The sequence below is a fragment of the Gastrolobium bilobum genome, unplaced genomic scaffold, assembly GCF_033153095.1.
Source record: "Gastrolobium bilobum isolate Gb01-03AN ecotype WA unplaced genomic scaffold, APGP_CSIRO_Gbil_v1 utg31054, whole genome shotgun sequence".
Taxonomy (NCBI): Eukaryota; Viridiplantae; Streptophyta; class Magnoliopsida; order Fabales; family Fabaceae; genus Gastrolobium; species Gastrolobium bilobum.
This window is the reverse complement of record NW_026897114.1, coordinates 1-22,894: the sequence shown is the minus strand read 5'-3', so window position 1 is coordinate 22,894 and position 22,894 is coordinate 1. Positions and strand designations below refer to the sequence as shown.

Sequence of the window (22,894 nt, the reverse complement as noted above, 5' to 3'; positions counted from 1 at the left end):
TTATGTAATTTCTCCTAAAGAATATCAACCAACCAAACATTAAGTTTTAATAAATGATAAAACAAAGGGATAGGATATTGTGACACACAAATAATGTTACGCACAATGTTACGACCACATCTTAACCGTTGATTTTCGCCAATCAACGGTTATAATTTTTCAAATCAAACTCATTAATTAATTATTAATTCGCAACAAATGATAACCGTTAATTGACACAAATCAACGGTTAAGATGTGATCGTAACATTGTGCGTAACATCTATCCCTAAAACAAAGAGATAGGATATTGTGACACATAAATAATGTTACAGTTTCTCATCCCAAAACATCTTTGTTATTTCAATATTTTCAGTTGTTCACATGTACAGTGTAATTTATGCTTTTCTTCGACGGTCATACCGGAATCCCTGGATGACTGCAAAAAACAAAGAAAACCAATATATAAGGTTATTATGATTTAAGAAAAATTAAATACGTTGCAAATCAGTAAGTATTCATGCAGTTATGTAACATTTAAAAACACAAACTGCAATCAATAATGTTCATCAAAGTTTAATCTACCTGTAACAAATGTATTTCCTGTATAATGTAATCAATATCTTCTTTGAATTTCACCATAATCTTTCGCAATTTTTTATCCTTGTGCATCGCAATAAGTACAGAAGCTACAACATCCACCTTAATCAAGCAGTTGCTTGTATGTTGAGTGTAATTATCAGATATGGGTGTAAAACGAGTTTCAGTTATAGCTGATCTCATTGTCTTCAACACAAGACTCATCAGTTTATGGCACCGACCAAACAAAAGAAAACAAGGTTCAAGATAATAAAGCAGTATGGAGGAGGAAGTACGCTCCTTGTCACCATCTTCTGGAATGCACTGTTGTGCAACGATGAAACACATATATCAGTTAAAAACACCATAATTAACTCATGTAAAAAATAAAATAAAATACACTGATTTAGAAAAAAAAAATAATAACAGAAGAAACTAAGAAACTTACAAAATGCACTAACCAGTATAAAAAAAACAAATATACTAGGAATCTAAAAAAAAGTGTATTTTTTAAAGGATAAGATTTGATAAAAGCTGTTAGAATTAGAAATGTCACTATGAGAAAATAAAAAAATGCTTCTTCATTATCTGCTAAAAATAACAACTTTGAAGTTCAATGGTAAGTTTTAGATACCCCTCCATTTTTTATTACATGGAAAGTTCAGCCATAAAAAAAATTACATTAATGCACGAAATATAAAAAAGGAATCAAGTCCTAGGTCAATAGTAAGGGAAAAGAACCCGTAGAAGGGTCAAGTTGCCATTATTCTCATGAATTGTCACTTGGCTAAAATCGCAGTGTTGATATCTGTTGTTAGATAACTCGAAAAACCATTACCAACAAATGAAAAACCGCCTAAATCAATCTCATAAAAAAAGACAAGCAGAATTTAGGAAGTATTCCCCTAATCTCCTTTAATGTGTCTCAATGACATTTTGCAAGATCCCTCATTTCTTTCTAAAAGTTGTCAATCAATATTTCAAAGATGTTCTAAACATGTTGACTTCCAAAACAAAAACAAGCACAAGGAAAAAAATATATATGGCCTATAAGATATTTTACTTTTAATGTAAACATACTCCGGGACACCCAAAAAAATAAAGAGACGTGTGAAATAGGGAAGCGTCAACTTAGCTTCAGGAATGTATTTGTCGTGTTACGAGAGGAATTTAGACAGCATGCTCACCTGCATAGCATCCATCAGATATTCCAAAAGGTGATGGCCTAGAAAGGTAATGCTTGGCTCAGAAAGTCTTGAGGGCTTGGGCTTGGACTTGAAATCAGAATCGGAATCCAATTCAAAAATCATTCTTAAGAGAGAACAACTTTTATCCAAAAAAGGCTTTAGCGCCTGTGGCACAAAATACCAGTATAAGAACTCATGCTTCTAGAAAGTCTCTTGATGAGCCAGTAAGAAAAGCAGCAGGAAAGTAACAAGGGAAAACAAATGCTCAAACAAAGAAGAAATCTCCATACAAAAAAAATCTCAAAAACATAGCACACAATTAATTCAACTTACTATCTGTTGAACTATTATTCCCTCTATCATCTGTAGAACAAGAGGATTGTTACCCATTTGTACCATGCATGAGGAAAGTCTAGTTATCATTGACCTCAAAGTTTGGCGGCGTGGATCACTCTTCAAACTAACAGAACAGAAATCTGCAAAATTAAAAGGGAATAAAATTTTTGATGCCGGAAGACTAGATAGGTTAAAAAGATTGACAAACATAGCTAATTCAATCATCCTAAATGACTAAATTTAACTTTTTCTTGGTCATGGTCAAACACATCCTACCTAAGCAAGGTACAAATATATATCAATGACTAGATATTTTCCTCAACATGTAAAAATGCTATATATATATTGTAATCTAGCAGCTATCGAGAAGCAAGATATAAGTGGTAGAATAAAATCTATATACACTACCAGGAGAAACTTCGAAATGCAAGACAAGGGTGACGAAGACATTCAAGAAATCTGTAACTTTTATATGTCCAGCTTTATAGGCAGAATCAAGAACATCAATGGTCCAAAATAATGCATGGGGATCTAGATCAGGACCTGCAATATGTACAATCAAAATTAATATCCATAAGCTTTAACCCAGAAATTTGTATCTGAATCTGATAGGATCTAACAAATTATCAGAGTAAAACGCAACTAACACAAGAGAAATGGCCCAGAAGAACTGGATTTTCTGTATATTAATCAATGGAAGAAGGTACAAACAATATGAGACAGTAATGAAATAAAGGAAAAAATACAAGAAAAGCTAAATGGTTTTCAGAGCAATTAGAGAGTGCTCTGATTCTCTCCCAATCTGGTTTCCCAGCCCAAGTCCCAAGTTCCAATCTACCCCCTTCTCCACACCTTTTATTCCTTCTAACAACCTTGCCACCTCAGCAATTCTTCTAGAATATACTAACAAACTTGTCATACTCCAATAATCCCCTACTACCCAACTTACATGTACCTATGTATATATTCCTATCAATACTCCCTCCCAAAACACTCACCTTGTCCTCAAGGTGAGATTCAGCCCTCAAGAACCTTATGCCTGGATCCCATTGCTTGAAATGTAAACAGCAACGTATGACAAACGCATAGTGATTTCCTCCAGGGTCCCATTGCTTATTTACATTAACTTGATCATAACTTTGCAGCACATGAAGCTTTAAACTCGCTACATGATTTCCCTCGTAAGCATCAATGTCCTCTGCTTTCACCAAAATGGATGGATCAAATGGAGCCTTTCCATCCTTCCAAACTGCATCTAAATACGCCCTTAAAGGCATGTCAACAAATACCAACCTTCTACCAATTACATCAGCAGCGTCTTTCATACTTCCAATCCTATGTAGATTTGATGCGAATTGGGTTATGATAACCCTTCCTTTAGAAGATGAAATATGCCTTAATAATGCTTCTGTCACAACTAATTCGCTGGTTGTCCTTCCAGGCGACAATTGCAGAGTCACGCCTTCACCCGTTGGCTGACCTCCTTCCGTCCCATCGTTCATCTGGTCATGAATTTCTTCGCCTAAGGCTTGAATCCGGCGGTTCCGGTAATGGTGGCGGTTGGATCACCTCCTCCGGCAGTTGTGGCACCTCTAGTACACCCTGATTCTCTTCTCCCCCACCTTCTCCTTCGTTGACCAGAAGCAAATGGAGTTGCGCAACCTTGTGATATAACCCACCTTTTTTATTTCCACTCAGCCCAAATGAATTCATGGGCTTATAAGCCCATTTCTCCAATACATCAGAATTAAGTATTCCATAGCCTTTGGGTTGAAAAGGTCTAAAGCATGATTATGGGTTCCCAAGCCCAACCCTCATACCAAATAGCTACATCCAGATAATAAGCTTTGAGCAATTGGACAATAATTTGGGCCTGATTCATTTTACAGTTGACTTGGCCCAGATCTGTTTTGCAATTGACTTGGCCCAAAATATTCAAGCTCTTTTGTGACCTAGTATACTCCTGCTTCAAAATCCTTTGAAGTCCTTTCCTCCATCCAAGATTACGCTGTAGAGAACCCTCTTCCTTCATGTTAGAATATTAGATATGATATGATTAGATTTGATTAGATATGATTGGATTTTGTCTTATCCGTAAATAGTTTGACTGTATTCTGACTGTATTAGGATTAGGTTTGGGCCTTACACTTAAGCCCATTAGGGTCTCTATATATTGTAACTCCCTGACACAGATCAATACACAACGTATTCTTTTACATTTAACTTGGTACCAGAGCTATTTCGTTCTGGGAACCCTCGCTTCCGCTTAGAAATCTTGTTCTTCGTTTTAAAACCTAAGCCCACTGCTTAGGAGTCATCTTTTCTTTGCCGTGCGTCCTTCCGGTAAAGACATCAAAGGCTGTAAGTCCTCTCCAGGCATCTTCTGCACGTGTCCACATCCCCAAACAGTCACCGGAGCACCATCAGCCACCATCAGCCACCGTCAGCCACTGTTCAGGCTGCCGGAGTACTTTTCCGGTGAGTTTTCAATCTGGAACGAACGCGAACAGAACCCTCTCCTCCCGGCGACCTGCTCTGTGGAAGTCCGGCCACCATCGGAGTTGTCACGCGCTCTCACGCGCCTCCAGTCTTCTCTGCGCGTGGGCTTCACGCGCCACCTTCTGCCGGCGCGTGAGCACTATTCCGGCAGCTTTTTCCGGCCGGTCTTGGACAGAGAAGCTCGTCTTCTCCTCCTCTTTCTGGATCTGTGGTTGGTTCTTTGTGGGTCTGACTTTTTGTGCGCACCTCTTCTTGATTGGTGATCAGGTTCGTTTCTCTTTATTCGGTTTGTATCTTTGTGATTTGATACTATGGCAGCAAACCCTCCAATTCATTCGGAGTCAAGTCTTCATCTCCTCCTTTGAGAAATTCTCCCAATATCATCTCTACCAATATTGGGTCCATTACCTCTTCAAAATTGAAGGGATCTGTTAATTACAAGAACTGGGCCACCTCTGTTCGAGTTTGGTTCTTTGGACAAGGATATGGGAACCATCTCACAACTAAGTCTACTGATGTCCCTAAGGAGGACAAGTCTGATTGGGAAAAGATTGACAACCAGCTTCTGAGTATCCTCTGGCAATCCATTGATCCGATTGTCTTGGATATCTTTTATTCATTTCAAACTTGCATTGAAGTGTGGGAGGAAGCAAAAAACCTCTACACTAATGATGTTCAGCAGCTCTATTTCATCATCTCTCAGTTTATGGAATTGAGCAAATCATCCGACATTCAGATGGAGACATATATTGGCAAGAGTCGCTCTTTGATGCAGGCATATTTGGATATGCTGCCTTACCCTACTGATGCTACTGCATATCGGAAACAGGTGGAACGTCTCTTTATGGTTGCCACACTTTCTGGCCTTCCCGAAGAATATGATAATGTTCGTGATACTATCTTGACTAGTGGGGAGCCTGATCTATCCATGACGTATCAGCGTCTTCTGAATTTGAATAAGAAATCTGCTCCTGCATCGTCTTCTGCTGTTGATTTTACTGCTCTAGTTTCCCGTACTGATTTTCGCGGGCATATTGGAGGTGGACGTGGTCGTGGTAGAGGCCCAGGAGGCCGGGGCCCAGGAGGACGTAGCCCAGGAGGTCCAGTCGGACGTGGTCAGCGACCTCGTTGTCATTACTGTCAGCAACTTGGTCATTATGAGGAACGCTGCTACACCAAGTATCCTCACATGCGACCTTCTTTTGCTGCTAATGTAGCTCAATCGGATACTGCTTCAAATGGTTCAGTCTCTCTCTCCTCTGAAGAATATGCAGCATTCCAGGCCCTTCTCAGGAAGTCCTCTCCTCAATCTCAGGCCTCTGCTTCAGAAACTGGTAATCCTGTTGCTTGTGTTTCTCATTCTGCATCACTTGGTCCTTGGATATTTGACTCAGGTGCTACTGATCACCTCTGTGGTAATAAGGAACTCTTTTCTTCCCTTACATATTCTAATAATTTACCCTCTTTTACTCTTGCTGATGGAACTAAGGCCCCCGTTCATGGGATTGGACAAATCTGTCCAACCTCCTCATTGACCTTGACATCTGTCTATTACATTCCTCACATCCCTTATAATTTAATATCGATTAGTAAATTGATCAATTCTCTTAATTGTATTGTCACATTCTCAAACCATTCTGTTTCTGTGCAGGACCCGGGAACGGGGAAGATGATTGGAGTGGGCCGTGAATCACGGGGTCTGTTCTACCTTGATGTGTCGAGTCCTTCAGTTGCTTGTTCTCTCACAGAATCTCCACAGCTCATCCACAGTCGTCTCGGGCATCCTAGTCTTGCGAAATTGCAGAAGATGGTTCCTCTTTTATCCGGTCTTCAAACTTTAGATTGTCAGTCATGTCAGCAAGGAAAGCACATACGCTCCTCCTTTGCTAATCGAGTCAATAAACGAGCTGATGCTCCTTTTTCAATTATTCATTCAGATGTTTGGGGTCCTAGTCGTAGTGTGTCTATTTTAGGTTTTCGGTATTTTGTCACCTTTATTGATGATTTCTCCCGTTGTACTTGGATTTATTTAATGAAAAATCGTTCTGAGTTGTTTTCTATTTATCAAAAGTTTTCTGCTGAAATTCATACTCAATTTGGTGCTTCTATTCGTATTTTACGTAGTGATAATGCTAAGGAGTATGTTTCTGTTGACTTTTCTCACTTCTTAGCCACACAGGGTACTTTACACCAAACCACTTGTCCTCACACTCCACAACAAAATGGAGTAGCTGAACGTAAGAATAGACATCTCATTGAGATTGCCAGGACTCTTCTTATTCACATGCATGTTCCTCTTCACTTCTGGGCTGATGCAGTCCTTGCTTCTTGCTTTCTCATCAACCGCATGCCTTCATCTGTGTTTAATAATGATATTCCTCATAACTTATTGTTTCCAGATGTTCCTCTCTTTCCTCTATCCCCACATGTTTTTGGTTGTACCTGTTTTGTTCATGATCTCACTCCTGGTAAGGATAAGTTAACATCCAAAGCCTTTAAATGCATTTTTCTTGGTTATTCTCGTCTTCAAAAGGGTTATCGCTGTTACTCTCCTGACCTCAAGCGTTACTTAGTTTCCGCGGATGTCACCTTTTTTTATCAACAACCCTTTAATTCTATCCCATCTCCATTGTCACAGGTTGATCATGTTCTTCCTGTTCCTTTTCTTGACTTGTCTTTGCCAGATGCAGGTGCTTCTACTCTAGATAAGCAATCACCTATTGCTCCAGTACCTAAGGACCGTCCACTTCTCACTTATCAGCGTCGTAAGACAGTACCTCCAGTCGACTCGACCCCTGCTGACTCATTGCCCTCTGCAGTTGATTCTTCCCCTCCGGATCCTTCACCAGAGGCTCTTCCCATTGCTCAAAGAAAAGGTACACGTACTACTCGTAACCCTTATCTTCTTTATACCTTCTTGAGCTATGATCGTCTTTCTCCTCCTCATTTCACCTTTGTTTCTAGTCTTTCTTCTGTTTCTATTCCTAAGACCACAGGTGAAGCACTTTCCCATCCAGGATGGCGCCAAGCGATGCTTGATGAGATGACCGCACTTCATACCAATGGCACTTGGGACCTTGTTTCTACTCCTCCAGAGAAGTCTATAGTTGGTTGTCGCTGGGTGTTTACTGTGAAAGTTGGACCTGATGGCCATGTTGATCGTCTCAAGGCACGCCTAGTTGCCAAGGGTTTTACTCAAATCTTTGGCCTTGATTATAGCGATACATTCTCTCCAGTCGCTAAGATGGCGTCCGTCCGCCTATTTCTTGCCCTTGCTGCTGTTCGTCACTGGCCACTCCTTCAACTTGACATCAAAAATGCCTTTCTTCATGGTGATTTACCGAAGAAGTTTACATGGAGCAACCACCTGGTTTTGTTGCTCAGGGGGAGTCTGGGAAGGTATGTCGTCTTCGAAAATCCTTATATGGTCTCAAGCAGTCTCCTCGAGCATGGTTCAGTCGCTTCAGTTCTGCTGTACAGGCGTTTGGCCTAATTCGCAGTAAAGTTGACCATTCTGTATTCTATAGGATTACATCTCCTAACAAGTGCATCTATTTGTTAGTTTATGTTGATGACATCATCCTCACCGGAAGTGATCAAGACAGAATCCATCAGTTAAAACAACATTTATTCAGTGCATTTCAAACAAAGGACCTTGGGAAGCTGCGTTACTTCTTGGGAATTGAGGTGGCGCAATCTAGACAGGGCATTTCTATCTGTCAAAGGAAGTATGCCTTGGATATCCTAGAGGAGACTGGTATGTTGGGGTGTAAACCAGTTGATACACCCATGGATCCTAATGTTAAGTTATTGCCCAGACAGGGGGAGCCGTTATCTGATCCTGGACGTTATCGAAGGCTGATTGGGAAGCTCAATTATCTTACTGTGACTAGGCCAGATATTTCTTTCGCTGTCAGTACGGCCAGTCAGTTCCTTGATTCCCCTTGTGATTCACATTGGGATACTGTTGTGAGGATCCTCCGATACATCAAAGGAGCACCAGGAAAAGGTTTGTTGTATTCGGATCAGGGAAATACAGAAATTTGTGGTTACTCAGATGCCGATTGGGCAGGATCACCCTCGGACAGACGCTCTACTTCTGGTTATTGTGTCTTCTTCGGAGGAAACTTAATCTCATGGAAAAGCAAGAAACAACCTGTTGTTTCCCGATCTAGTGCAGAAGCTGAGTATCGTGCAATGGCAAATACTACCTGTGAGTTGATCTGGTTAAAGCAGTTGATTCAGGAGCTTCATCTTTGTGAACAGAAACAACCCATGACACTCATCTGAGATAATCAAGCTGCGCTACATATATCCTCTAATCCTGTTTTTCATGAGAGGACCAAACATATAGAGATTGATTGTCACTTCATTCGGGAAAAGATTCAGTCAGGAGAAATCAAGACAGCTTTTGTCAACTCGTCTAATCAACTAGCAGATGTTTTCACTAAAGCTCTTAGAGGTCCTCGGGTTGAATACATTTGTAACAAGCTTGGTGCTCATAATATATACGCACCAGCTTGAGGGGGAGTGTTAGAATATTAGATATGATATGATTAGATTTGATTAGATATGATTGGATTCTGTCTTATCCGTAAATAGTCTGACTGTATTCTGATTGTATTAGGATTAGGTTTGGATTAGGTTTGGGCCTTACACTTAAGCCCATTAGGGTCTCTATATATTGTAACTCCCTGACACAGATCAATACACAACGTATTCTTTTACATTTAACTCTTCATACGAAAATTTGAATCAGGTGGTTTTGGTAATGGTTGTGGATCGTTTACTACCTCCGGTGATTGTGGTGCACTTGGTTCGCGACCCTCCTTGACCAATGCCTCTCTAACATTTATGTCTCCCTCAATCACCACTCTCTTCGCATCTGCTTCTGTCTCAGGTTCCCTCAAAGAGATTTTTGGATCTGTCCACTCATCCTTCACCCCATGAACTTGGCTAATAGGCTTGCTCTTCCTTAGATCGTGACCTTTGCTGTCTGGTTCGCTGCAATCGAAACCGACATCCTGATCGTTTACTATGGTTTCCTTCTCTTTCAACAGTGTTGTCTCTGCCTCTAAATTCACATCAGAATTCATCACAGAAAGATGCACGGTTCTATCATCTTCCCATTCTGAATCCACTGAACCTTGAATTCCTTGATGAGAATCCATGGACTTTTGCCTTCCCCTCCGTGAACGTCCATTTCGTCGGATCCTCTCTCTGTCACAACGATCATGGAGAAGCTGCACAATCTTTGTTAATTTCTGTTCTGTGGAATCGTTCTTCTGTCAGCTCTTCATACATCCTCATCATCTTTTCTATGATCTTGAATCGATTTTCCATGGCGCGTATTAAACTGCTCAAAGCACCCCTAGGATCGGAGTGCTCTGATACCAATTGATAGGATCTAACAAATTATCAGAGTAAAACGCAACTAAAACAAGAGAAATGGCCAAGAAGAACTGGATTTTCTGTATATTAATCAATGGAAAAAGGTACAAACAATATGAGACAGTAATGAAATAAAGGAAAAAATACAAGAAAAGCTAAATGGTTTTCAGAGCAATTAGAGAGTGCTCTGATTCCATAGTTATCAAATGCGGATTGCGGCATGTCGCGGCCAACCCCCAAAAACGCTATAGCGTTATAGCTGGTTGCGGTTGCGAAAATAGCGGAATAAATATATGATAGAAATAATGACAAAAAGAAACATTTTTTAAAGGTAGAGATAGCAGAAGTGACAAAGAGAGACACAGATAAACTAAAAAACCTTTAAATTTTTTCTGTTACACATTTAAATTTAGGACAAAATTGACATCTTGTCTTATGATAGCAATATGGTCGCAAATGCGATCGCAATGGCCGCTATTGCGTTCCGGTGCAGCGCGACACGGTTTCTTGCGGCGAGGCACCGCAACGCCCATACGGCGCGGCTTGCGGTGCTATTGCGGCGCAATTAACTACTATGTCTGATTCTCTCCCAATCTGGTATCCCAGCCCAAGTCCCAAGTTCCAATCTACCCCCTTCTCCACACCTTTCGACACCTTTTATTCCTTCTAACAACCTTGCCACCTCAGCAATTCTTCTAGAATATACTAACTAACAAACTTGTCATACTCCAATAATCCCCTACTACCCAACTTACATGTACCTATGTATATATTCCTATCAGAATCCTAATCAAATGGCATTAAAAGTACGGGTGCTGGATGTAAGAAAAAAGTAGTGTACAAAAGCATCCTCCATAGTTATAGCTTACCAGAACACTTATTTCTCATAAATCAGAACATCTTTTTAGGGATCTCTCCCCCAATGTTTTCACATGAAAATTATGGCTGCCAAGATTACATTGGGCGAAAAAGTACCAGCTTTCAAATCAACGTACAGGATTTCATCAAATATAAAACTACATTTTAAACTTCTAGTTTGAATAGTCCCAACTTTTTTGTCTAACGTCAGGCATAAAAATATATAAAAAATAATGTTTATCAAGACAGACAAGTATTAATCTTTCTTTTTTGATGAAACAACAGAAACATTTTAGTAGTCATTTTTTAGGACTCAGCCTAAAGGTAATTTTCAAAAAATACATGAAAGCAGTTTGACTTCTATGCTATATCTCATGTTCCCGGATAAAAGAGAAGATATAACTAGAAGAAAATGAAATATAAAGTTGGAAATTTATTCTACTCAACCAACTATATCTCACATTTAATTAATTCAATGACAGCCTTTTCGTTCAAGTTTTATGCTTATTTTTAATTGTAAGCCTTTTAATAACTCACCAGTCACCACCATGTATCATTATAAAATTTAAAAATATTCAACATCAATTATGCTAAAGATAACAGTCAAAATATTAAGTAAAGGGATATGGTAAACCAAAAAAAAACAAGAAACCAAGTAGAAATTTTAAACAAGCATGAAAGGCTTACTTAGGCAACAACAAGCCATTGACTTTAAAAGAGGCAAGTCCAAATGAGAGAAATAGGAAACACAACACAGAGAGAGCTCTTGAGATTCTCTAGGAAGCCTGAGAAAAGGACCACAGCATATATGTCCTGCAAGATGAAAACGCAATGCAATAAGGGGCCAAAAAATAACCATGTGATTAGTGTTCCATTAATAATGATGCCAACATGTTCATGTTTACCTCCTTGGCAAGTACTATAAAAATCTAGCAACGAAGACTGCAAGTTGTCATATGTGCAAACAAGTGATTGATGCACTGGAGCACTTTGTCCAATGCAGAGTAGAAGGTGCAATACAGCCTGTAATGGAGAAATGAACATTTCATGGACAAGATGATACAGAATTGGAGATTTAAGATAAAATAAATGCAAAAACACACTAAAATCTCTACAAATTCTGTCAGGCTAAGGAATTTCACATAAAGAACTGCTTTTCAAATTAAAATAACAATTACCTTGGAGCAGACTGGGTGATTATCACTAAGCTGGATCAGTAAGAGAGGGAGCTCTCTTGTCCATGCAAGTAAAGCATCAACAAATTCTGAATTTTCTGTACTCTCGAGGGAATGTGTGTTTGTGACCTAGATTTGAACCAAAGTAAAAAATATATATTTAAATTTGAAAACGAGAAAGGAGGGGTATGAATAGTTTTTCATAAGATTATCCAAGAGTCAAGAACTTCAAGGACGTCTTGGGGATAGAGATGAAGCCAAACTTACATGAGTTATACTACAACTGCAATTAGGAAGGGGGGAGCAACCAACAACGTGGAAAGTATATTCCCACAATAATATACCCAAGGCAGTAGTTAATTTTGTTGAGTGCATTAATTAGAGCCCAAGGTCGTTCGTAGCTATTCATAATTGCCACTAACGGAGGTAAAACCTAGACATGGTATAGTTAGTGTATACAAGGGAAACAGTCCCTATTGACGGATGCTTTTTTGGAGATTTGATTGTTGATTGAGGTATTCTCAATGTGAAGGGAAAAATTTTCTTATTACCCTTTAACTTATTCTTTGAACATTCATCAATAATATATTCCCTTTCTTTCATTTTCTGTCACTTTACATTTTCCCCTTACCGCATTATTGGTGTTTCTTACCTTAAGGGATGCAGAGATAATTGAAAGAAATATTTTTGTATTATAAAGTTGTAAATTATCTGTACAAGAGTTCTCTATTTAAAGAGAATAAAGAAACCTAATGGGCTAAGCCCAAATACTGACTATTACAGAATTACAAAATAATAAAAATAATTCTATATAATTCCAGAATTTACAATACTCCCCCTCAAGCTGAGGAATGGATATTAATCATTCTCAGCTTGCTAATAAGCTCTTGAAACCTATCACTACGAAGACCTTTAGTCAAGACATCAGCCAATTGACAACTAGATGGAATATATGTAGTGATTAGTCCACTATCCAGCTTCTCCTTGATGAAGTGGCGATCAATCTCAATATGTTTGGTGTGGTCATGTTGGACTGGATTGTGGGCTATACAGATAGCTGACTTGTTATCACAGAGTAACTTCAAAGGCCCTTCACACCTCACATTTAGATCATCTAGAATGATTTTCAGCCATAATAACTCACAGATACCTTGAGCCATGGCTCGAAATTCTGCTTCTGCACTCGACCTAGCAACCACATTTTGCTTTTTACTTCTCCATGTTATGAGATTTCCATAGAGAAACATACAATAGCCTGAGGTAGACCGTCGGTCAGTTACGGATCCAGCATAATCTGCGTCTGTATACATTTCTAAGGATAAGTTTCCTCCTCTCTGGAATAATAGTCCTCTGCCTGGTGTGCCTTTTAGATATTGGAGAATCCTATCCACAGCCTGCAGATGTTTTTCCCTCGGATCATGCATGAATTGACTAACAATACTGACTGCATAAGCTAGATCAGGTCTAGTGTGAGCAAGGTATATCAATCTCCCCACTATACGTTGGTACTGTCCTTTGTCAATTGAAGGACTCTCATTCTCACTCCCTAGTTTGTGATTCTGCTCAATTGGAGTACTGGAAGGTTTACACCCAAGTTTTCCTGTTTCTTTAAGGAGATCAAGAACATACTTTCGTTGACAAATAAAGATACCTTGCTTTGAATGAACAACTTCTGTCCCAAGAAAATACCTCAGTTTTTCAAGGTCTTTAACTTCAAATTCAGCAGTCAATCTTTCTTGCAGAGCATGCTTCTCGTCTATATCATCCCCTGTTATAATAATGTCATCAACATAAACAAGAAGATAGTGAGCTTACCTTCTTGAGAATGTTTAAAGAAAAGTGTATGATCTCCTTGACTTTGTCTGTACCCCAATGAAAGCATAACTTTTGTAAATCTTCCAAACCAAGCACGCGGGGATTGCGTCAAGCCATACAATGCCTTCTTTAACCTGCAAACTTTGTTTTCTCCATTTGTGGAGTTAAATCCTGGTGGAATCTCCATGTAAACCTCTTCTTCTAATTCGCCATTGAGGAAGGCATTTTTTACATGAAATTGTCTCAAATCCCAATTAGAATGAGCAGCAAGGGACAATAGAACTCTTACAGTGTTCATTTTGGCCACTGGAGCAAATGTTTCTTCGTAATCAATGCCATAGGTCTGTGTGTATCCCTTGGCAACTAGTCGAGCTTTATATCTTTCAAGAGTCCCATCAGAATTATATTTCGGAGTATATACCCATCTGCATCCTACTGCCTTTTTTCCCTTTGGCCTGTCAACGACTTCCCATGTATTATTCTTCTCTAATGCATTCATCTCATCATTCATGGCTTGAACCCAATTGTCATCCTTTAATGCTTCATGTACTGATTCTGGGATTGAAATGGAGTCAAGTGCTGTAACAAAGCGTCTATGCTGCATAGAGAGATTCTTAGAGGAGACAAAATGAGAAATAGGGTGTTGGGTACAAGACCTTTTCCCTTTTCTTACAGCAATGGGTAAGTCAACAGAATCAATATCATGCTCAGGAACAACAGAAGTAGTGTTTTCAGTACTTACCAGCGGTTCAGGCGACTGCAGTTGCTGGTGGGACAGTGTGGGTTGTCTCTTCCTTTGGTAAAATAGTTTAGGTGTCCCAGCTTTGCGTACTTTCTGTCGATCAATTGGAGGCATATCACAAGAGGAATCAGATGAATTTTCAGCCTCATCAACTAAGTCTTCCTTCGCATTGTCATATGGTGTAACCATTGGGTTAGGACTCAGAGGTAACGGAAGGGAAGACTCAGACTCAAAGAAATTTGAAGGAGCTTCAATATTGTTCTCCCCCTGAAGCTGAGGAGGCAGAAAGTATGGCTCAGATTCATGAAAGCTAACATCCATAGACACAAAGAATTTACAACTCGGAGGATGATAACATTTGTATCCTTTCTTGTTGGGAGCATAACCAAGGAAGACACACTTAAGGGCTCTAGGCTCTAATTTACTCCGATGTTGTTTATGGACATGAACAAAGACAACGCATCCAAAGATACGAGACTGGAGACTCTGCATAATTGGGACAGAAGGAAAAAAAGAGGTCATTAGATCAACAGGACTTACATGGCCAAGGATTCTGGAAGGTAAGCGGTTGATCAAGTAAGCTGCAGTTAATACAGCTTCGCCCCAGTAAGAGTTGGGCACAGATGTTTGAAACAATAATGCTCTGGTGACTTCAAGCAAATGTCTATTTTTCCGTTCAGCAACCCCATTTTGTTGAGGGGTATCTACGCATGTGAGTTCATGAACCATTCCTTTGTCTTTAAGAAACTGAGAAAGATGTTGATTAACATATTCGGTACCATTATCTGATCTCAAGCGTTTGATACGTTTACCAAACTGAGTTTCAATCATATAATAAAACTGGATAAACAATTGTGTTACTTCTGTCTTATCTTTCATTAAGAAGATTCATGTAGTCCGAGTATAATCATCAATAAAAGAAACAAACCACTTGGCACCAGAAACATTAGGTACCTTGGAAGGTCCCCAAACATCAGTATGAATAATGGTAAAAGGTTCAACACTTTTTATTTCACTAGAAGGAAAAGGTACATGATGATGTTTTGCAAATTGACAGACATCACAATTAAAAGACGCAACAGACTGCGACACAAACAAAGACGGAAACATAGACTTAAGTAAACTAAAAGAAGGATGACCCAAGCGTTTGTGATGAAGCCAAATGAGAAAATCTGATGTAGGCTGATGAGTCATCAAAGTCTGATCCCCAGTACCTTCTGCAGCAAAATCTGGAACCAAATGATACAACCCACCCTGCTCCTTAGCAACTCCAATCGTCTTCCCCGTGGCGAGATCCTGAAATAAACAATGAGTAGGGAAAAAGGTTACAGTGCAATTCAAATCTGTAGTAAGCTTATGAGTAGAAAGGAGATTGGTAGATAGGCGGAGAACATGGAGAGCATTTTTGAGACACAAGGATGGTTGGATTTTAATATTGCCAGAACCTGCAACTGATGTGTGTGATTCATCAGCTACGGCTATAGTACGGAGACCAACAGTAGGATTATAAGAAAGAAAAAGATCTTTGCAGCAAGTCATATGATCAGTAGCACCAGAATCCACAATCCATGAAGTTTTGAAATCAGTACAAGAAGCGATAAAAGAATGAGTGCATGAGTTCTTACCAGTCATGGCCAGAGTACCAGTACCAGAAGTTTTATTGAGGGAGTCATATACGGACCTGAGCCGTTCCAATTCCTCACGACGAACAATAGTAAACTCACCAGGCATTTGTGTCTCATTCACTGGAGGAATGTCTGAAGGGGTCAAGAAAGATTGACCACGTCTCAAATCTTCACGTGAAGGTGGCCTACCAAGCTTCTCTAAAACCTGTTGCCTCCCATGAAGACGGTAGCAAACATCTTTTGTGTGACCTGGTCTTTTACAGTAATTGCACCAACGTCCCTCTTTGTTGGACTTAAAGGAAGAAGACCCCTGAGGTGACTTAAAGAAAGGAGACCCCTGAGACTTAGCTGAGATCATAGCGGACTCGTCAGAAGCAGTTGAAGTAGTGACTTTAGATGAGATCATGACAGATCCTTCAGACATCTTGATGTCCATCATGACATTCCTACGACTTTCTTCACTCCTGACAGTATGAAAAACTTCAAAAAGAGAAGGTAATTTTTCCTTACCAAGGATTTGAACTCGAATAGGGTCATATTCTGAATTGAGGCCACAAAGAAAGTCAAAGATCCGATGCCGTTCAACAGAGGAAGCCAGAGTGGCTGCATCCTTGCTGCACTCCATCTGCAAGCTATCATACTGATCTAGCTCAGTCCATAATCCATTCAGATTTCCATAATACTCTGTCACAGATAAAGAGCCCTGCTTGGTAGAAAAAATCTTGTTCCTTAGATCATAGGAAGTGGCAGCATCTTGTTTCATTGAATTGGTCTGATGAAGAATTTTCCAGATCTCAAAAGCAGTAGGTAAGAACATACAATATTGACTAACTTCAGGAGTCATATAATTCTATAGCCATGTCATAATAAGGGAGTCTTCATCATCCCAATCAGCAAATTTTGGATCTGTTTTGGCAATAACAGGTCCTTCAAGATGAGCAATCTTACGACGCCCTTTGAGAATTGTACGAACCAGCTGAGACCACTACAAATAATTTTTTCCATTGAGACGATAATTTGATGGAGAGTAGGCAGATCGTTTGGACTAAGAGAAGCAGCCATAGAGGATGTAGCAGATGGCTGAATTATCGGACTATCAGGCTGAATTTTCGGATTATCTTCAACGTCAGACATAAAATTATTATTATTATTTTTTTTTAATTTTTTTTAAACTGACCGATCAGAACTATAAAGGTCCAATGTCACCAAAGATGGCCGGAACAGTAACAAGGTGCAGGAACAGTAATAAAGAGATGAAAAATCACCTTGGGAAGGCTGCAACGGAGTCAAAAAACCAAAATAATCACATATCCACACTCAGAAGGAGGAGGCGAGCTGGTCTGCACTGGCCGCACGTGAAGGGGATGTACCACGTGCCGTCACGCGCCACTGCAACTCCGGGAACGGCGCGTCTCTTCCACGCGCGTGAGGGAGCGTCGGACAGGATCTCAAAGTGGGTCCTGGACAGAGGAGTTCGCCTCGTTGTGGCGGTCACAGCCGTGGGTAGATCGCCGAAAAACTCGTCGGAGACGGTGGTCAACGACGGTCAACGGCGGTGAACAGTGGAATCTCACGATGACAGTGATTGGAACGTCAAACGGTGATCCTCTCGGTCCAAAAGGTCCCTCGGAAATATTTTCCGACGGCGGCTAATGGCAGCGAGAGGCAGAATATAAGGATTCTCTTTTTTCTTTGAAAAGATGATAGATGCGGAAGCAGAGCCTTCAAGATCTGAGAGCTCTGATACCAAATTGAAAGAAATATTTTTGTATTATAAAGTTGTAAATTATCTGTACAAGAGTTCTCTATTTAAAGAGAATAAAGAAACCTAATGGGCTAAGCACAAACACTGACTATTACAGAATTACAAAATAATAAAAATAATTCTATATAATTCTAGAATTTACAATAGAGATGTAACGCTTTAGCATATCTTCAATTGCAGAAACACAGGCCAATTTCAATGAGGAATCTGGCTTGCTTTCCCTGAATGTGTGGGTAAATGCCTGCAAGGGCCACAAATTCCATGTTACATTAACAACTTGGGAACTTCTACAGAAAATAAATATATAAAAAAACATAAACATAGTACTAGAAAATATGAAACCAAAAAATTAAGGTCATTTTTTATTTATTTTCTGTTTTCATTTTCAGTTGATATGTAGTCACCAATAATCAAGAAAATGCCACCTTATTCTCACACAGTTTTTTCCTCAAGTATTTGAAATTGAAATGGTGTAAACAAGTTATTTTCACCATTTCCTTAACATCTTGGGAGCAGCAAACAATGTGAAAACATGTTACAACTTTGTAATCATAAATGAAAACATATCAATTCAAAATGTAAACAAAAAATAAACCAAATGTCACCTGATGTTTAGAGAATCTGAATATCCAATAAAAAATAAATTAATATTCAGAAATCATGTAGCCAGTCAAACCTTAAGAAGACGAGATGTCCAATTGGTTTCCCCATGAAAAACAAAATTTGGAATGAAAGGAAGGAGCTGAACTAGACGCTTTTCCCAAACAGCAGTACCACATTGTTTAGCCATGCAGAGCTGCATACAAACAATTCCAGTCAAATACAGATGTAGAATGACCATTATTTTAAACTTTATTAAACTTAAACGTTAAAAGGACTTTATTGGTGTATATTTCAAACCTTCCCAAGGAGAGCATTTTCAATGAATTCTAGAAATTTCTCCATCAAATCAGGAGGAAGACAAATCCATTCATTTAATTCAAAAAATATTTTTGCAATGACCATGTTCAAGTGAAGAAACCTATCATAATCCTGCAAAGCATACGAAGAAATAATTAGTTTATTTGAAATTAGAAGAATATCATAGTCGTTATACAAAAAAAAAAAAAAAAAGTATCATAGTCCTGCTGCTCCCCATCTAGTGTGCCAAAAGGAAGACGATCTCTATAACACAATAGAAAAAGGGTAACCCACCACAGACTAATTTATAGGTGTAACCTGAATTTATTTATTTTTTAACAAACTAGGCCCTGGGATACATGGTCCAGATCTTTACTGTAAACATTTAGTTATGCTTCGGCTTTATCTTCTTTAGTCTTTATCTTTTCACTTACGCAATTGTGTGATACTGTCTACCTAGAGAGGTTGTTTACATTTTACAAATGATTTTATATTACATCTTAAACTCTGACATGGCCCCTCGTGTAAGAACCCTTCGGGGTTTGAAGCGTTAACAATGCATAAACCCACCTATCGTGTGCTAAAATTCAAAATCTTTTTTGGTAGAAGAATTGGAATGATAAGGATCAAACCATAGACCACTTGGTCATAAAAGCTCTAATACCATGTCATGAACTAACAATCCCAAAAGGTTAGACTATTAGGAAAAGCGCATGAATGATTTTATATCTAAATACCTTTTCCGAGAGATGATGCACTGGATTGAGAGGAAAAAGAGGATTTAATTTCTTCAAGAATACAGAAGAAATAGTAACATCCCATACATCCACATCGGGTTCAGCTTGAAAAATGGGGAATTTTGACTTCTTATGAGTCCAATACACAAATGACCTCACTATAAGATCTATGCTGTGAAGAATGAATGCCAGACAACCAAAGGACTTCCCTTCAAGACTTGCCAAAGCATTAACTGATCGAATAAATTCCGTGAAAACATTTATTAACAATGACACTAGAACCTTCAGTTTCTGTATGATATGAGAAAAATCTACACAAACAGATAAAGCACATAACTGGTCAGTCAAATAATTATCAAGAACATAAAAGTTTAACCAAACCTTTTACATATTTGAAAATTATGCATACTCATACAACACCAGTCAATTAGATATTTCATTCAAAATCTAAAATATATTTTGAAGTTAACATACCATTATTATAGCTCATAGACTTATGATCTTCATAAGCATGCAGTACCCTTCGTCCCCTATCATCCTATAAAAATAGGAGAAAGGATTAGAAATAAATTCGAGAAGGCAAAATGAAGCCTGCATAAATCAATGGGAAAATAAAGCAAGGAGTTTCAGATGTTTCACACAACAGAAACCTACCAGGGCCTGAAAAGCCATGAATTTAATCATAACTCCCACGCTACTTACAGTTCATATAGTTATCCAGCTAGTAATGTTTATTATGATTTGAGCAAAAGATTGTAAAGTAGTAAATGCTTCCTGAGCAAAAGATAAAATTTCCAGATGCACATAATTCAAACAGTTAAAGCATAAAGTTGCTAAGAGGAAATAAAATGACAAATGATAGAGATTGCCAAAATGCCAAAAGAGGCTTGTATCATGCATAGAATTACCAAAGCTTAAAAAGACTCACCAGCGCATTCACATTTAAATGAAAACATGGTACCTTATTATGCAAACCAGTTTCTCCTTTATTCCAGTGGAGGAGCATCAAACAGCGAACTAACCCATCAAGAAAATCTTTTAGTTTTCCTTTGTCCTGTAAATAGTACTGGTTCTTCTTTAGAATATCCTCATAATTCTGAAAAATCTGTTAACCATGCAACCAACATTACAGAGAATTCTAAACCCCAAATACAGAAATATGACAAATAAAAATATAGGAACGATACAAACTCAAAAGCAGGAACGGTTTAAAGAATAGAATAAAATTACAGACAAGGAAATAGATAAAAAGAATCTGGCACAGAAATCAATTATGAAAAACCATGGGAAAAAGAATTACAATCATAGTGTTCATTTCGCCAACACAACTATGAAATAAATTGAGGCAATATTCTTTAAGACGCACTCTCAAATCTGTGGGAATTAAAAATAAGAACAAATAACACCCCATTAAACCCCGACTAGTGATGGTAGGGCTGAAGGTAATTCTTGACTTCTTGTAGGTAGGTTTATCCGTATATATTTGCGCAAAAGTTCTTTCTCAAATTCGAACGCATGACAAATCACTCACAAACGAGCAGCTTTACCGCTGCTTCATAATCGCCCTCTTGAATTCAAAATAAGAATAATAAAAGAGTAAATACATTTTTGGGTCCCTAATAAATAACACGATTCTCATTTCAGTTCCTTACAAAAAAAATTAGTCGATTGGTCCCTATGAAATTCAAAGTGGACCCATTTTAGTCCTGTTGAAGAACTAATTTGGATCTTTTTTGAATTTGTGAGGGATCACGATCAATGTTGTTAAAACGTAGAGTCTATGTAAAAACAGTAGAGGTGAGCAAAAACGTAAAATCGCAAAACGTAAACGAAACGTAAGAGTTTACTAAAGTATTAAAAATAAAATATATATCCAACATATATAAAACCAAAACCCACAGACATGTTTATTTTATAAGAATGTCAATTTTAATCTTTGTTTTAATTTATATAGAATAATTTTAATGTATTAATTATATAAGTTATTAAATTTAAACTAATTAATGACTAAAAATATATATATTTTTTATTATTATTACGTGTTATATATATTTGAACTATGCAAAAAAAAATTCATATTACGTTTCGACACTACGTTTGAACCGTTTCGGCTCAAAATCCGTTTCAACTACCATTTTGACTCGATTTTGGTCATAAAAACGTAGACACGGTCCGTTTTTACATTTCGACATTACGTTTTAACAACACTGACCACGATTTCAACAAAATAGGCCCACTTTAAATTTCTTAGGGACCTCGAGACTAATTTTTTTTGTAAGGGACTAAAGTGGGAACCGTGTTTTTGTTAGGGACCAAAAAGGGTATTTACTCATAATAAAAAGATATTGAAAATAATAATTCCCCTCAAGTTTTAAGCTTTTGTCAAAAAGTTCAATCAAATCTAGATATAGAGTAAACACCATTTTTGGTCCCTGGCAATATCTACGAAATCCTTTTTAGTCCCTGGCAATAAAAAAGGACCAAATTGGTCCCTAAAATTATGAAAAAAGGGGCCACGTTAGTCCTTATGTCAACTCCCCCATCACTAACGTGGCCCTTTTTTCATACTTTTAGGGACCAATTTGGTCTTTTTTTATTGCCAGGAACTAAAAAGGATTTCGTAGATATTGCCAGGGACCAAAAATGGTTTTTACTTCTAGATATATATTGAAGCATGAGCTAATGTTTCTCTCCTTATTGTTAGGCAAAATTTTAGCACAGAAAATACTTTAAAATTTAAAGAGCCCTTGCATGAAACTATCTAATAATAAAAGCTTCATCAAGAGAAAGGTCGATGCAAAATCCATTTACGAGAGCATCAGCAATTGAGAGGAGACCACAACTACTGCTATTGCCAATGGATCCAAAGGGGCAATTCTAACATAATGTTAAAAGAAAATTTACAAAATGGACACATAATATCACTTTTTCTGCATAAGAGGAAAAGGAAGGAGGATGAAACTCGATAACAAGGCTTAAGAAATTAAATGCCATGATCCGAACGTCAACCGCAATATGTGTCGTTGCATGAAAAATGTAAGCCATCAATAAAGAAATGATCTGCTGCTGAGTACCCTACAAAATATAGGGAAAACCAAATAACAAAATAAGGTGGATGAAGTATAGAAAAGAGTAATCTTCACTGTAATAATATAATCATAGGTTGCATAAAGGGAAAACAAATTAGATACCCAAAATCAGAATTCGGAACCAATGTGGATAGCAAACAGCTTCACAGGGCATAGAGTATTACAACTAGACATCTAAAGCATCATAGATTAATAACCAGAAGGCAACATAACAAAAC

General features: G+C 38.3%; 2 protein-coding genes across 3 annotated transcripts; both read right to left on the bottom strand.

Moving 5' to 3' along the window:
* Positions 1 to 14,116, bottom strand: LOC133304287 (uncharacterized). The gene is made up of 12 exons (XM_061504292.1): positions 13,819 to 14,116; positions 13,253 to 13,771; positions 12,898 to 13,117; positions 12,271 to 12,286; positions 12,007 to 12,132; positions 11,734 to 11,851; positions 11,516 to 11,641; positions 2,489 to 2,623; positions 2,078 to 2,220; positions 1,745 to 1,909; positions 564 to 881; positions 1 to 417 (listed from the first exon to the last, which is right to left on the bottom strand). The coding sequence occupies exons 1-12, from the start codon at positions 14,114 to 14,116 to the stop codon at positions 337 to 339; spliced, it is 2,265 nt and encodes a 754-aa protein (XP_061360276.1). The 3' UTR covers positions 1 to 336.
* Positions 14,117 to 18,056: 3,940 nt separating this feature from the next.
* On the bottom strand, positions 18,057 to 21,018 carry LOC133304286 (uncharacterized). Of its 2 annotated transcripts, none has more exons than XM_061504291.1 (7): positions 20,888 to 21,018; positions 20,549 to 20,653; positions 20,062 to 20,125; positions 19,588 to 19,898; positions 18,851 to 18,982; positions 18,627 to 18,746; positions 18,057 to 18,191 (listed from the first exon to the last, which is right to left on the bottom strand). In XM_061504291.1, exons 1-7 carry the CDS (start codon positions 20,996 to 20,998, stop codon positions 18,072 to 18,074), a joined length of 963 nt encoding a protein of 320 aa, XP_061360275.1. In that variant the 5' UTR covers positions 20,999 to 21,018; the 3' UTR covers positions 18,057 to 18,071. The 2 variants fall into 2 exon arrangements, with proteins under 2 accessions (XP_061360275.1, XP_061360274.1); XM_061504290.1 differs by having other exon boundaries at positions 20,549 to 20,692; positions 20,888 to 21,015.
* Between the last annotated feature and the right edge of the window lie 1,876 nt (positions 21,019 to 22,894).